General features: G+C 45.8%; 2 protein-coding genes across 3 annotated transcripts; both read left to right on the forward strand.

Annotated features, from left to right (window-relative positions):
- Window positions 1-3,288: 3,288 nt before the first annotated feature.
- On the forward strand, window positions 3,289-9,822 carry LOC136490782 (telomere-binding protein 1-like). Of its 2 annotated transcripts, none has more exons than XM_066486972.1 (10): window positions 3,289-3,773; window positions 3,949-4,105; window positions 4,186-4,984; window positions 5,151-5,276; window positions 5,459-5,521; window positions 5,598-5,677; window positions 8,439-8,683; window positions 8,769-9,086; window positions 9,173-9,236; window positions 9,450-9,822. In XM_066486972.1, exons 2-10 carry the CDS (start codon window positions 4,025-4,027, stop codon window positions 9,624-9,626), a joined length of 1,953 nt encoding a protein of 650 aa, XP_066343069.1. In that variant the 5' UTR covers window positions 3,289-3,773; window positions 3,949-4,024; the 3' UTR covers window positions 9,627-9,822. The 2 variants fall into 2 exon arrangements, with proteins under 2 accessions (XP_066343069.1, XP_066343068.1); XM_066486971.1 differs by having other exon boundaries at window positions 3,289-3,686.
- A 2,021-nt stretch (window positions 9,823-11,843) lies between these two features.
- Window positions 11,844-15,965, forward strand: LOC136494655 (GDSL esterase/lipase At4g26790-like). The gene is made up of 2 exons (XM_066490827.1): window positions 11,844-12,447; window positions 15,270-15,965. Exons 1-2 carry the CDS (start codon window positions 12,016-12,018, stop codon window positions 15,963-15,965), a joined length of 1,128 nt encoding a protein of 375 aa, XP_066346924.1. The 5' UTR covers window positions 11,844-12,015.

The following is a 15,965-nucleotide window of genomic DNA, read 5'->3' on the forward strand; positions in this document are numbered from 1 at the left end:
GTATTTCAAGTGTGGTATTTATAATTTCCTAAAGAAAAGCATATGGCTAAGATGATTGATAAATATGATTCCTTATGATAAAGTTCTCAAGCAGTTGCATAACCTTAGTCGGGGGTACATGACGGGTGCGCGTTGCTTTAAGGAATTAACGATAAGGTGAAGGTAAATGATCACTATCGTGGTGGAATAATGCAGAGGATGGATAGGGCTATCACCACCTACCACCTACCACTAATTATCTAGAGGCCTAGCCATATCCACAGGCAAGTTATAGCCTATGCACCATGCTTAATCTATGAACTCAATACTTCGATCTAGCTCCGATGAAATGAGATCAAAGCACCCTAACCAAACGGTGGAACCCGTGTAAGGTAAAAACCACTCTAAACAAGGTAGTTAACTAATCTACCAAGCTTAGAACAAAGCTCCAAAGCACACTTAACTAAGTAAGTAATCTCGAATAAAGTACTTGAGTAAAGTAAAAGTTATATTCCAAATAGAGCAAGTGTACAACAGAGGAAAGATACAAAAGAGCTACATGAGACTTAAAAGACTTTTTTCAGACTCCGAGGAGAGCTCTTGCTCTAACTTTATCTCCCACTACTAGCCTAGCCACTATAGAGTGGACAACACTAACTATAGCTTTCTCTCTTGAGCGATACTGGAGGCTAAAAAACCAACTCCAGTAGACACCTAGATTTATTGGCCTCCTATTTTTCCCACCCACTACCCATTCATGTTGCCCCCTACTCTTCGCTACCCAAATTTTTTCCTTCAACCATGACTTCTCTCAACGTCTTCCTCTGCCTGCTGCCTTCTCTTCCCCTAGCAAGGGCTGCCCTAATGCGGCGGCGTGCCCCAGCATGGTAGATGCGGCCAGCCCGGTGCGGCGACCACAACTTCCCTAACATGGACTTTCTTGGCGTGACTTCCTCTCCGTCTGCCTCTCCCCCTCTGACGACTTCCCTAGGCAGCGCGAGCACCTTCATGCAGGCAGCACGCAACAGTAGCGACCTCCATGCTGGCCAAATCTACAGCATCCCGCTCTCAGGTGACTCCCCTCCCCATGAAACCTCCTCTGGCCACACCCCGACAAGACGACCCTTACCGACGCTGATCTGTGGTGGAGAGAAGACAGAGGATGGCATATGGGCCCACATGTCATTCTCTCCTAGAATGAATTTGGGTAGTCTGATTTGGGTAGCATTGCTAGAACAAATAACGAAAAATGGATAGTATTAAAATAGGTGACTACACAAATCAAGAAGTAGGGGGTCTGATTTGTATAGCACTGTTGGAGATGCTCTTACTACTTTACTCGTCATCTATCATTCTAGCCTCCATCGATAACTATATCGTGAAAACCTCCTTCTGTAGGGAACTTAGGGCCATGCTAGCACCTGGATGTCTGGACGCACGCGCGTGTCCGAATGCTGCGCACCCGCGTGCTTTGCGCCCCGCACTTGCTGCTGCTTGGTCTATGCGTGCTGCTGTGCTTGCTGGCTTGCTGTACCTCGAGCGTGATGCTGCTGCGTCTCGAGCGTGCTTCGCGTGCCCACGCCTGCTGCTGCTGCTAGGTCCACGCGTGCTACTGTTGCGCCTGCATGGGAGAGCATTTGCGTGGGGCCTGTCCAGCTACATGCAAGAGATAGGGTGGGAGCACAGCGCGTGTACCTATGTTGACCCCGACTGCATGCTCCATCGTAGGAGACCAAGCCTGGTGCTGCAGGGGGTGCCTGGTTCTACGTCAATTCGGTGCGGGCCTGCTCTGGCGCTCTACATACGCACGTGCACTTTTGAACATGGAGTGCTCGTCCATTTGGGCACTGGCCGCCCGTTGCGTGCACGTCCGACTATTGGAGTTGGCCCGCATGACATAGATAGGCAGCGTTGGATGGGTGCATGCAGCGCGTGCGTGCCCGTGAGTCAGAGCGCGTGGGGAGCAGCACCTGCTACAACATACTGAAACCAGGTGAAATAATTTAAACAAACGTTTGCAACATATGTGTACAACCACTGTAACATATAACATCAATATTAAACACTTGCAACATACGTCTAAAATAGGTGAAATATTTGGAACATACACTTGCAACATACGTGTATAGCCACTACAACATATGCAACATCCAGATAAAAATATGCAACATCCAGATGAAACAGGTGAACCATTTGAAAAACACACGTGCAATATACGTGTATAGCCACTGCAACATATGCAACATCCAGATGAAAACATGCAACATCTAGATGAAACAGGTGAACCATTTGAAAAACACACATGCAACATACGTGTATAGCCACTGCAACATATGCAACATCCAGATGAAACAGTTGCAACATACGTTTGAAACAGCTGAAACATTTGAAATATACATTTGCAACACACGTGTATAGCCATTACAACATATGCAACACTAGATCTACTTTGCAACATCCAGATAAAACATATGTAACATACATTTGAAACACATAAAACATACGGTTGCAACATGTATTCATCTACTTGGTGCCGTCCAATGAAGGTTGACGCCGGCGGGGGGAGCGCAGCGTGAGGTGAGGGCGGCGCACGGCGCTAGGCACGAGGCATGGGCGGGGTGCACGGCACGAGGCGGGTCCGGCGTGAGGCGTAGGTGCGCACGACTCAAAGTGGGTCCGACATGAGGCGCGAGGCGCAGGGGCAGGCGGCACGAGGCGGTTACGTCCCGATGAAAGCGTCCAGATTTTTTTAATATAATGGGTCGGTCAGACCTGGTTCGTAGGCTAGTTAAGGCGCGCGTCCGGTCTACCGACGGTAGAGAGCATTACCGGGGAAGTTAGTTGCTCTGGAACCTAAAAGCTAAAACTCTAAGACCGTCTCCAACAAGGAGACCCAAACCCAAAATGAGTAGTGAGAGATCCAAAATCAGTCTCCAACAGAGTACCTATACAGAAGACCTATTTTGGGTTGCCTGAGAGACACAACCCAAATATGGGTATCCTCTGTCCTGAAACCCATTTGTAGAAAGGATTCTCTTTTGAGTCTTATTGTTGGAGAAGATACTGAATATGTATTGAACATTTTATCTGCTACCCAAAATATGAATAGGTCTTATATTTTAGGTGATTTTAGGTGGTGTTGTTGGAGATAGCCTAACATGCTCACAAGATCGAGTGAACTTTGAAGGTAACTGAGATTTCAGTCTTAACCAATAGGACGCGTGGAAATGGGAAGCGAGGAATTTTTTGATACTGTTACTGTACCATTAGATTGCAAACCTACGGACCTGATCACAGGCCCTCTTCCCCGCTCTCTCTTTCTCTCTCTATCCTCCCTAGTCCCCTCTCTCCCCTTCGTATCCGGTGGAGCTCGTCCACCTCCGGCCAAGATCTGGAAGCAGCGAGGGTGTCCGGCGGTTCTCGTCCCGGCCCCCGACTCTTCCTCGTCCCTGCCACCCCTGGCTCCTCCATCTAGCCCCGCAGGATCTGGAAGCTGTCGAAATTGAGTCACCGGTGCTCGTCGGGGGAGAAGCAGGCGGCACATCCAGCGCGCTCAAGCTCGCTTATCCGACCTCACCGCTGAGCTTCCGCAGGGATCCTCACATCTCCATCCCATCGACAACGTGAAAGAGAACAGGTGACGGGGTTGCCAAGCTACATACCCACCTCCGACACCGGTTGCCGAGACACCGCGCACGCTCCTGCAGGCATGTACTCCTCTGCTCTTCCTCCTCGCCTCTCTCTGGTTTCTACGCCCGCCGTAGAAGAAGAGGCACACAGAGTGCTACATGGAGGTAGGACAGGAAGGAATTTGGTGGGTATTTTCGCAATCGCCAGAAAAATTCGCGTGGAAAATGATTTGGATTAAGTTCTTTGAGGGGAATTTTCTAGTGGTGATAGACTGGTCCCTAGTTCTTAAGCGATCTGTGATGAGTGAATGTTTACTAAATTCGAGTTAATTTTGTGCAGAGAAAGATGATCGATGTGGTTTTTGTACCACTTTGCTGTCTGTGAAAGCCCGCTGTGTAGGTGGTGACATCAACATATGATGGTGCGCAAGAGATTGGTTTATAGATCCCGTGGCCGTCGAATTCCAACTATGCCACGTGTTCCAAACTCAGCTCGGGTACATGTTCTTTGATTAGGTGTTTTTCTTTAACCACAATTTGCCCATTGAATCCATATTAACAATCAATTGTAATGCAGGGAAAACGCTCTACCAGAAGAAAGAAAGATGAGAATGATTTGTGTGCATTTGATTTGCTCGCAACTGTGGCAGGAAACTTATTAGCAGATCAGGACAATTCATCTAATGTTCCTAATACCAATGCAGCAAAAGCTAAAAAAAGGAAATCAGTTAAGGAAGAACACTCCGATGAAATTCTGCCTCTAAAAGATGTGGCTATGGAGAAAGATGTGGGTTCTGGGAGTGTCAGTGCCTTTCCTAGGCAAGCTAACAACTGCTTGGCAGAAAACTCGTCGACAAGAAATGAAGCTGAATCAATATTAGAGTCACTAACAATGAAATCAAATATGTTAGCAAAAATTCCTGAGTGTGGATCTCATGGAATACACCATCCAGGACCCTCAAGTTCAGTAGAGCCTGAACAAGTGCAGCAAGCTGAACCTAAAGTGATCAGAAGACAAGCAGATGGGCATGCTGTGGCTTACGGTATATTTGACTCCATGGATGTGGATGGCAAACCTCCGGCTTTGGTTAGTTCTGACAGTAGCTCATGTGTCCCTCTGAGCAGCCATGACAAGGAACATCAAACCTCTTCCTTGTATCGGGGTGAAGTGCGGTATACTGCAGATAGAGATGATGATGAAAATTCTTCTGGGTGCCCGCATCCAAGCACCATAGAAAATAAGGGTTGCAAACCACAATATCTAGGTAACCATAGGATAAGGAAATTGCTTGCCTCGAAGGTAAGGAAGGCAGCACGTAATAAGATTTGTGGAGGGATTCCGTCAAAAAAGATCTGTGGAGGGTTGTCAAACAAAGGTATGCCAATCCCACAGTGTTAATGTTTGCTTTTTCTACACTACTAAATGATCCATAGCTGCCATAAAGACAACCATGTTTCCATTTGCTTCTCTCTACTTTCATGGTTACTAGCCAATCCAGGAATTGGACTAATCAAGGGCTACCGATTATCTTAATCAACTAGGTAGCAAGCTAAACTTATGTGGGAAAAAGATATCCACCACACGTCAAAAGGTGCAAAGGACGATTTTCAAGAAGAAAAAGTTAGCACATCATACAACATCTTTTGCTAAAGAGATGCTAACTGAAGGTATTTTGTACTGTCAAATCACATTACCTGGTTATTTGAAGTCCTTAGATTTTTAGGATTATGCAGACACAAAATTCTTATATCGCACTGAGTCAGTCAAACCCAATCTTCCACATGGCATTGATGGCCTTAGTCCTTGTTTTAATTCTCTTACTAAAAGAAAATGTCGCTTGCCGTTTCAGCTAGCAGGACATCGTTTGCTACTGGAGGTCAAAATAAATCGTGTGAATCTGAGAACTACCATGGTATTCTTGGATACTGTAGTGTTATGTTCGTTGCTGTTGAATCCATTGCTTATCATTTTTGTTTTCCTCTTTTCAGTTAAGCTAAGAATCAAGTCATTCAACATCCCAGAATTGTTCATTAAGGTCCCAGAAAATGCAACCATTGGATCACTGAAGGTAAACACTACATGGGCATACACAAGTTATTGATAAGCAATCATGCATTCATTTGGCATCCCAATCTTTTTGGTGTTGCTGCTGTTTATTTACTATACAGTATCATTGATGAAATCTGCAAGGCTGCAAGAGCGCACTTAACTTGATGGATTTATCTTTTCATTCTTGAGAGAAGGTATGCAGCGTAAGATTATAGATTGATTTAGGGTTACATGATACATGTGCATATATAGGTAGAGATAGGGGCGGCTTATGGAAACAGAACCGACCTCGGTATCTCTACCATATACATCTCAATCTACACCCTTGTTGGACAAGAAATCCAACGCAGGGCAGCTACAAGGGCTGGCCACAAGGCCCAGGCCAAGACCAGTCATATACAGATACGGCTGTCTAACACGCCCCCGCATTCGAAACACCGGTGCTGCGGACGTTGAGACTGGATCTGAATTCCTGAAAAACCGAAGAAGGCAAGCCTTTGGTGAATATATCAGCGTACTGCGAGGATGTTGGCAGATGCAGAACTCGAACATCACCAACAGCAACACGATCACGGACGAAGTGGAGAGCAATCTCAATGTGCTTGATGCGCTGATGTTGGACTGGATTGCTGGACATATAAACTGCGCTAATGTTATCATAGTAGACCAAAGTGGCACGATGCAAAGGATTGTGAAGCTCCTGAAGGAGTTGGTGCAGCCAGGTGGCTTCGGCAACAGCATTTGCCACGGTGTGGTACTCAGCTTCCTCACTGGATCGAGATACAGTGGTCTGGCGCTTGGATGACCAGGAGATTAGGTTGCCGCCAAGGAAGACCGCATAGCTGGAGGTAGACTTGCGAGTATCCGGACAACCGGCCCAATCAGCATTTGAGTAAGCCACAAGATCCGTCTGGGATGTCAGGCAAAGAAGAAGACCCAAGTCAAGTGTGCCTTGAAGATAACGCAGGATGCGCTTGAGGGCAGCAAGGTGTGGACTTCGTGGGTCATGCATATGGAGGCAAACCTGCTGAACTGCATAAGAAATATCTGGCTGAGTAAAGGTGAGGTACTGAAGAGCACCAGCAAGACTTCGAAAATCTGTAGCATTTTCAACAGGGGACCCAGCAGCAGCCGAAACCTTAGGATTTGTATCAACGGGTGTACTGCATGGTTTGCAATCTTCCATGCCGGCACGAGCTAGAATCTCCAAGATGTACTGGCGCTGAAGGAAAAGACCAGTAGGACACCGCTGAACATGCATGCCAAGGAAGTGGTGAAGTTCGCCCAAATCCTTCATAGAAAACTCCTGCTGCAAAGCCTGAATGGTGCGCCGGAGTAGAACCAAGGAGGAAGCAGTGAGCACAATATCATCCACGTATAGCAGCAGATACACAACATCAGTCCCTCGACGATGCACAAACAATGAAGTATCAAACTTGGTCTCCACAAATCCCAATGACAGAAGGAAGGCCGCGAAGCGACTGTACCATGCACGAGGAGCTTGCTTGAGGCCGTCGCCGTATAATGATCTGTTCAGGCGACAAACAAAACTGGGATGCACTGAATCTTCAAACCCAGTAGGCTTCACTGAATAAACAGTCTCAGACAGGTTGCCATGGAGGAAAGTGTTCTTGACACCCAGTTGGAGTATAGGCCAGTTCCGAGACAGAGCTAGGGAGAGGACAGTGCGAACTGTGACTGGCTTCACTACAGGACTGAAAGTTTCAGATAAATCAACACCGGGCCGTTGTGTGAAGCCTCGAAGCACCCAGCGTGCCTTGTACCGTTCAAGGGAGCCATCTGCCTTGAATTTATGTTTGAATATCCACTTGCCTGAGACGACATTGGCTTGGGATGGACGAGGAATAAGATCCCAAATGTTGTTATGCACTAACGCAGAAAATTCCTCTTCCATGGCAGCTCTCCAATTAGGATCAGCAAGGGCAGCGCGGTGCGTCCTGGGTACTGGAGATAATGGTGCTGCATGGTATAGAGCCGGGACCCGGAAACCGTGCTTGGCACCTGTAGTCATAGAGTGCTGATTCTGAACTGGCAAAATAGTAATGGCACCAGCAGGAAGGCGTGCTGCAGGCATAGGAGGTGATGCTGCAGGAATCTGTCCAGGTGGCTGAAAAGGTGATCCCAGAGGTCCAGGAGACAGCTGGAGGTGGCTGGGGTCGGCAACTGTACATCTGAGCAAGGCGGCAGGGAGGCGAGGGCCGCGGGATGGGCGGTGCGGGCGCAGTGCGAGAGAGTGCGTGAGAAAGGCAACGCCGGGATCGACACGGCTGATGCAGCGGAAGTGTGGATCGAAACTAATCTGGTACCATGAGAGAAGGTATGCAGCGTAAGATTATAGATTGATTTGGGGTTACATGATACATGTACATATACAGGTAGCGATAGGGGCGGCTTATGGAAACAGAACTGACCTCGGTATCTCTACCATATACAACTCAATCTACGCCCTTGTTGGACAAGAAATCCAACGCAGGGCAGCTACAAGGGCTGGCCTCAAGGCCCAGGCCCAGACCAGCCATATACGGCTTTCTAACAGTTCTGCAGTGGGTACAAAATTTAGTAATACAGAACTTGCTCCAATTGCTGGATTGAGTTGACTGTCATGTTAGATTTCTGCATTTGAATTAGCAAACAGTTTATTGCAATGTGGAATAATGAGTCTTCACAATAGTTTTACTGGTACCTTATACAGAGCATATAAATATTTTCTTCTTGTGAGTGTTTCCCAGTAACAGTTTGTAGTCCGTCTATGTCTATAGAGAACTGTCATGGATGTTGTCAATAGTATAATGGAAGGTGGTCTACGCGTTGGTGTTCTTCTTCAAGGAAAGGATATCCAAGACGACAACAAGACACTTCGTCAAGCTGGGATATGCCATGATAAAAAACTAAATAACATAGACTTCACGTTGCAATGCGAACGTGAGCGAGAGTCTCCCTCTGGAGTCATTATACCAGAACAGATGGATTTCCTCACTGCAGATATGGTGGAGCCATTAGCTAGGTAGGTGACTTGCAGTACAGTTCTCTTAGGTATAATGATTGGAAGATGTTGACAGGATGCAACTTGAATGTTCCATGATTTCCAGGATGAAGTGTGAAGAACCTTTTCCTGAAGCTGATGTCGGAGATGACAACCAGCAGTCTAAAGCCCCTTATCGAAGCCGCTCTCTCTCTGATCTGTACTCTGTTCATGGTCCTGTTGAGATGGCTTCACAAGACACATCAGCAAGCTCCCAAGCCATCATCCCTGTTTCACCCGCACCTTCAGACATAGGTGCTCTAGCCATTGTGCCCCTTTGTAAGTCCAAGCAATCCGAAATTGGGCAAAGGCGCATAAGGAGGCCCTTCACTGTTGGTGAGGTTGAGGCGCTGGTGGGAGCGGTTGAACAGCTTGGGACTGGAAGGTCTGTGTCCAATGAATTTGTTTCAATTGTGTTTATTTCAGATCACATGTTGGCTCACGTGTTCCTCCTGATGTTGTTTTGTTCAGGTGGAGAGCTGTTAAAACGCTTGCCTTTGACAATATAGAGCACAGGACCTATGTCGACCTTAAGGTGACTTTTTTCTTAAACATAAGCTCGCATTTTTGCATTATTAATTTTGAGTTGCAATTAAAAGACCTACAAAACCAGTCGTCAGTAGTGTGATTCTGTTTGATTTTCAATGCTGTGTTGGTGATCTAGTGCTCTGCCACGGCCACCTTACATTTCTCTGTTTAGTATCTGTGGTGTTCGAACATACTTTGAAATACTTGATTGATGAACCAGGACAAGTGGAAGACCCTGGTTCACACTGCAAGTATATCCCCGCAACAGCGAAGAGGTCAGCCAGTTCCACAAGAACTTCTGGACCGTGTCCTCGCAGCGCAGGCCTACTGGTCCCAGCACCTCCAGGACAAGCCCCGGGGCAAGGCTCGTCTTCTTCCTGAGATTTGCTTTCCCTAGAAAGGGTAGCGTGTCCTTGTGTAAATGCTGTGCCTAATAGAAACAAGGTAGAAGGGATGTCCAAAGAAACCAGACTAATTTGTGTGTTATTGCATACTTACAACATTTATTGTTCTTTTCATGCTCTGCTCTTTGGTCTCTGTTGAAGCCAGGGGTTCTCTCATTTGTGGATAATAAAAAGACCAATTCTAGATCATATAGATACTACTATAGATTAATACGAAGAAATAATAAACAAATTAGACACAAATTAGCATAATTAACTAGTAAATTATTAGAGATTTTCTATCTAATGGAAGGGGTACTGTGGGGGCACCAGATGTTGGAGGTGCCAGGCCCTCCTCAGCTCCTCCCTCCCTCTGCCACTGCTGCCATCCATGGCGTCTCCCATGAAGCCTCCACCCCGCCCGCCTACCTCCGGCTGCTCGTCGCCTCCGGATCCGCCTCCACCTCCCACCGCCACGCTAATCCCCCTTTGCCGGGGCATCACCATGACTCATCCGCCCTTGTCCTGCACAACCACCAGGCCCTACCGCTTTGCCGGCGACGCCACCCCGCCTCCCCCCGGTTTCACCTGGCGTGGCACATCTTATGGTACAAACGCATATAGTGTGGCAGTATAATTTTGTCGCGCCAAGCATGTTGACATGGCTAAAAGGGTTAAAAATAAAATAAAAATAGATGAGGTTATTTGAAAATAAGATGTAAAAATATTAATAAAAAAAACCTAAGGCGTGACGCGAAAGGGCTATGGCGGCATGCCGTGCAATGGGAAAACACGTCCACACTATCTTCGCTTCCCTGGAACGCTCCCGCGTTGAGAAAAAAAAATAGAGCCCTAGGCATAGGCAAGGATTATTTACAACTTTTGTCGACCTTGGATCCACGTTGGATGGTACTCCGATATTAATCAGGTTGCCTGGCTTACCTCTTGTCCAGGCTTCCATAACCATAATGCAGTTTCAGTGTGTTTGGATGCCTGGGTAGCCCCTAAGTCAGGCTCGTGGAAAGCCAAAAAAAGGGGTGGAGGCTGCATTGTTGTAAACACTCAGACCCTGCGTTTTTGTGGAGCTAGGCTTGTACAAGCATGTGGCTCACCTGTCGGTGCTCCTCACACATGCCACTGCGTCTTCATCGCCGCTGCAAGAAACTGGAAGGGGAGAGAAGGCACCGGGCGACGGAGCTTACCTCCTCGCCCCGGCGCAGGTGCTTGTAATCCATCTCCCTCAGCTTCGGCCACCACACTCCGCACGAGATCTGGCTCCCCCATCGCTAAGATCTGGCTCCTCCGCCACACACCGGTTAAACCAGGCAACTAAACAAAAGCAATTCTAATACTCCTTTATCAAGTCATTTGAACTTTGTCTGAACTTATATAAAAAGTATTAACATTCATGATATAAAATAAGTACCATTAGATTAGTTATATAATATATTTTTATAATAAATTTATTTATAGACATAAATATTAATACTATTTATTATAAATTTGGTCAAACTTGTACTAGTTTGACCGGCACGTTTCATATAATTGCATTCTTTTGTGGAACGAGGGAGTATAAACTTAGGTAGTTAGGCTCCGTTTAGTTCCAAATTTTTTTAGGTTTCGGGTACTGTAGCACTTTCGTTTGTATTTGGTAATTAGTATCTAATTATGGACTAATTAGGTTCGAAAGTTTCGTCTCGCGATTTTTCACCCAACTGTGTAATTAGTTTTTTTTTCGTCTACATTTAGTACTCCATGCATGTGACGCAAGATTCGATGTGACGGGTACTGCGCAAAATTTTTTGACTTTTGGGGGAACTAAACGGGGCCTTAGGTTACATTGCTCAAGTGAGGCTCCAGCTGGGCTGGTTTAAAATTTTAGCCAGACTAGGATGGCCTACCTAACCATACATGCCCTAGCCTACGTCTTGACTTGAGGCTCCGTTTAGTTCCGAAAATTTTTGGATTTTGGGTACTGTAGCACTTTCGTTTGTATTTAGTAATTAGTGTCTAATTATGGACTAATTAGGTTCGAAAGTTTCGTCTCGCGATTTCTCACCCAACTGTGCAATTAGTTTTTTTTTTTATCTACATTTAGTACTCCATACATGTGCCACAAGATTTAATGTGACGGATACTGCGCAAAAGTTTTTGGCTTTTGGGGAACTAAAAGGGGCCTTTGAAGAAGCTACGGAATCTGCGTCCGTACTCGAAGCCTGGAAGTGCAGCGCCACACCTACCCGCCGCACAGAACCCCATGCAATCACGCCTCTGGCTTTACTGCGTGGCCCCATACAACATGCAGACGCTTTTCACGTCCTCCTGTTCAAAAAGGCATCCTCCTTCAGGTTCTGGCCTGCCCCTGCCTACGACAAGAAGAACCGGATCGGGACAGCAACCAGCATGGCTGCGGTTGCGGTTGCGGCAGCGGCAGCCATGCATTGCCGTCGTCTCCTCCTCCTCCCCGCTGCGCTCCTACACCTGCACCTGCACCTGCTGCTGGTGCCACAGCCACCAGCAGTGCAGGCGCGTGTGACGGCCCTGATCGTGTTCGGCGACTCCACGGTCGACGCCGGCAACAACAACGCCATCCCGACGGCGGTGCGGAGCAACTTCCCGCCGTACGGGCGGGACTTCCCGTTCCCGGAGGGGCGCGCCACGGGGCGGTTCAGCAACGGCCGCGTGGCCACCGACTTCTACTCGGAGGCCCTCGGGCTCGGCCGCGCCTTCGTGCCGGCCTACCTTGATCCGGCCTACGGCATCCGGGACATGGCGATCGGCGTTTGCTTCGCCTCCGCCGGTTCTGGGCTTGATGTTGCCACCTCACGTGCCTTTGTAAGTGCATCTCAACATCTTCTACAATATCATTCATTTTTATTCGTTTTCTTCCCATTTCTATTTAAATTTATAAATATTAATGTATGTTTCTACAACCTTAATCAAATATAGAAGAAGTTTGGCTATAGCATAACTATATTTGGAATGGTGAAAATAGTAGCGAAGATGTTCGTTGACTCGTTGTATTAACAACTAACAGAGGTAAATGCCTTGTATGCAATTGCCAATCTTTAGTTTTCCTTCGTCTCATCGTAGGTTTAGCTATAGATTCTTATAAAGGATATAATAGTAGATTGTGGGTTCAGGAAACTAGGAAGTTGCATCTCGTCGGTTCTAATACAAGTTATTTCTCATGAATGAACAATAATATTAGAAACTAGCAGGTAACCCGCGCTTTGCGCAAAAAAGGGGCCTTTTAGAGTATCTACGAGAGCATTTCTAAATTTCACTCTCTAAATCGTCATTAGAGAGTCATTTGTGTAAAAATCCCTATCTATATTTTCACTCTCCAATAATTTTTCTATATCCTGTGTGCACTCTAGAAAGTCATTCTCGTTTTCTATCTTTGGCTAGCGAGAAATCTGGAATATGGTTATATTTGGATAATAACCAAATAAAGAAGCCATTGGAGTGTTTTTATTTTATCAAAATCTTTATTAGAGTCTCTTGGAATTGCTCTTACCTGACAGGTAAGAAAAAGTAATGTACATGAGAACAGTACCGGGCACACAGTATTCCCCACAGGACACGTCTATTATGCAATATTAAATCCGGCACATAAAGTGTTAAGAATGTTTGGCGCGTGATAAAATTAATCCACGCATGGTGCTTTTTTGCTGCTCTTCTCTCCAAAACCAAGAGGATGTGAAGTTTATACGCTTGCATTGACTATAGGATGGGTCCATAATAAAGTTAAAGAGAGTACATAGCACAGAAGAAAAATTTCCACACAAATATCACTTTCCTACGTGCTACTACCTCGGTTCCAAAAGAATACAATTTTAGTTACTTTATTAGTTCAAGTGTTCAAAGTCTGACCAACTATATAGTTAAAAGTATTTATGTTTTTGGTGCTAGATAAACATATTATTATAAAAATATATCTCATGAAAAGTTTAATAATACTTATTTGATATCATAATTATTTATAATTTTATATATATGGTTAATTAAATTTAAGATACTTTAACTTGCTACTGTGGTAGAATTGTACTAGTACTTCCTCCGTCCTCAAAAGAATGCAATTCTGAAACAGTATCGTGTTTTAGTACATCAAGTTGACCAATTATAGATAAAAAAGTATAAATATTTATAATATAAAATAAATATTATTAGATTAATTATGAAATATATTTTCATAATAAATTGATTTGAAACCATAAATGTGAATACTATTTGCTAAAAATTTGATCAAATGATAAGTACTTTAACTATCACGCAACCCATAATTATATATTTTTTTGGACAGAGGTAATAGTATTCCTTTCTGCCTAGTATATATAAATGGAGTACTTTTCAACTACCATTGGCCCACCGAATTTGAATTTACTGCGATACAGATGTTGCTCAGCCAAATTAAAGTCGGCAGCACTTTTCTGCAAGGTTCCCGCTGCACATTCGCCGGCATGCAAGCGAATCCTCGTGTCCTACTCGGAAACCCTTCGTCGATCCAGTACCAGTGAGCGGCGTTAACGCAACACAAGTACGGCAACACTCGCACACACATTGTCGATGGCCACCCTCTTTACTCGATTAAAGACCAACTACTTTTGAGTCCGTCCCAAGTAGGGGCGCATTCGTATCCAACGTGGATGAAATCGAACTTGATAGCATTATTTATCATATTTTGAGTTAAATTTAAATATATAAAAAATATTATCTGATGCAAATACAAGATAGATATTTTGAATTTGCGTTCGGATACCTACTTGTTTTTTAAATAACAAGTGTATATCTGCTACATCAATAGTTTTAGTAGAACAAATAATTATTCATACAGAGATTTAAAATATGAATATATAAGGTGGATAAATACAACTCATAAAAAAACAACACATTTAATAACAAATATTTAAATAGTAATTATATAAAAATTAAATATGTATCTAGAAAAGTCAAAACACTTATGATTTAGAACGGATGGAGTATCACTCTGACATTGTTGATACCTTTTTGGTAGCTGGGTATAAACATTTTACCATGACCTTTACCGATTACGCAATCCTTAGTTGCCATATTATTGGGTCTTAGCTTGTGAACTTTTTCTATGTTTATTACTTTTCATAATTATCGTATTGGAATGCATTTATATTTCTAATATATTTGCAACCCGTTCGGCTGGTAGGGTCTCAGCTCGTTTCCGCTTGTTTCAACTTGTTTCAGCTTATTCTCTCTCACAGAATACTATTCAACCATCCAAAATCATCCAAAACCAGCCAAAACCGTACCAGCCGAACGGGTTGTTGATATCCAAAGATAATGGGAATTGTAACTTTAAGTCTCTTTTATTTCCATGACAAAGATTGAATGACTTACCCAAACATAAAGAACCTATTTCCCAATAATAACATGTGTTGGTAATAAAAGAATAGTATAAGGGTACTTCTAGGATAATTTTTTTGCATAATGAGTGGTGGGTGTTAGAGTACTTTAATAAATTATTTAATTCTCCTAGTAGTTTCTAGTCTTTGAAAATTAACATACAAAAACGCTTTTTTATTGATCAAATAATATAAGATATAATGATTTCCCCGCTAGCTATTGAATACTAGGATCCGTAAGTGATACTAATAATCTCACTGTGATGGTTGGTGATCCAGAGAGTGATCCCCCTGTGGAAGCAACTGGACATGTTCCGGGAGTACAAGTCCCGGCTGGCTGATCACTTGGGCGCCGCCGAGGCACACGCCGTGGTGGCCGGCGCCGTGTACGCCGTCAGCATCGGCACCAACGACTTCATCGAGAACTACTTCGCGCTGACGACGACGCGGTTCCTCGAGTTCACGCTGGCCGAGTACACGGACTACCTCGTGGGCCTGGCCCGGGGCTTCCTGACGGAGCTCTACGGCCTGGGCGCCCGCAAGGTGGGCTTCACGGGGCTCGCCCCCATGGGCTGCGTGCCGCTGGAGCGCGCCCGCGCCTTCGGCCGCCGCTGCGCCGAGGAGTACAACGCCGCGGCGCGCGCCTTCAACGCGGCGCTCGTGGACATGGTGCGCGAGCTGGGCGGCGAGCTGCCGGGCGCCGAGATCCGGGTGGCGGAGGTCTACGACTTCTTCGAGGACATGGTGCGCGACCCGGGGAGGCACGGCTTCGCGCGCGCCGACGTCGGGTGCTGTGGGACGGGCACCTACGAGACGGGGTACGCGTGCGGCGCGTGGGCAGCGGCGCCGGCGGGGACAGGGACGTGCCCGGACGCCGACCGCTACGTGTTCTGGGACGCCGTGCACCCCACGGAGCGCGCCAGCCGCCTCGTCGCCGACCATCTCATCAACACCACCTTCGGCCGTTTCGTCTGA

The sequence above is a fragment of the Miscanthus floridulus genome, chromosome 11 (genome assembly GCF_019320115.1).
Source record: "Miscanthus floridulus cultivar M001 chromosome 11, ASM1932011v1, whole genome shotgun sequence".
Lineage (NCBI taxonomy): Eukaryota > Viridiplantae > Streptophyta > Magnoliopsida > Poales > Poaceae > Miscanthus > Miscanthus floridulus.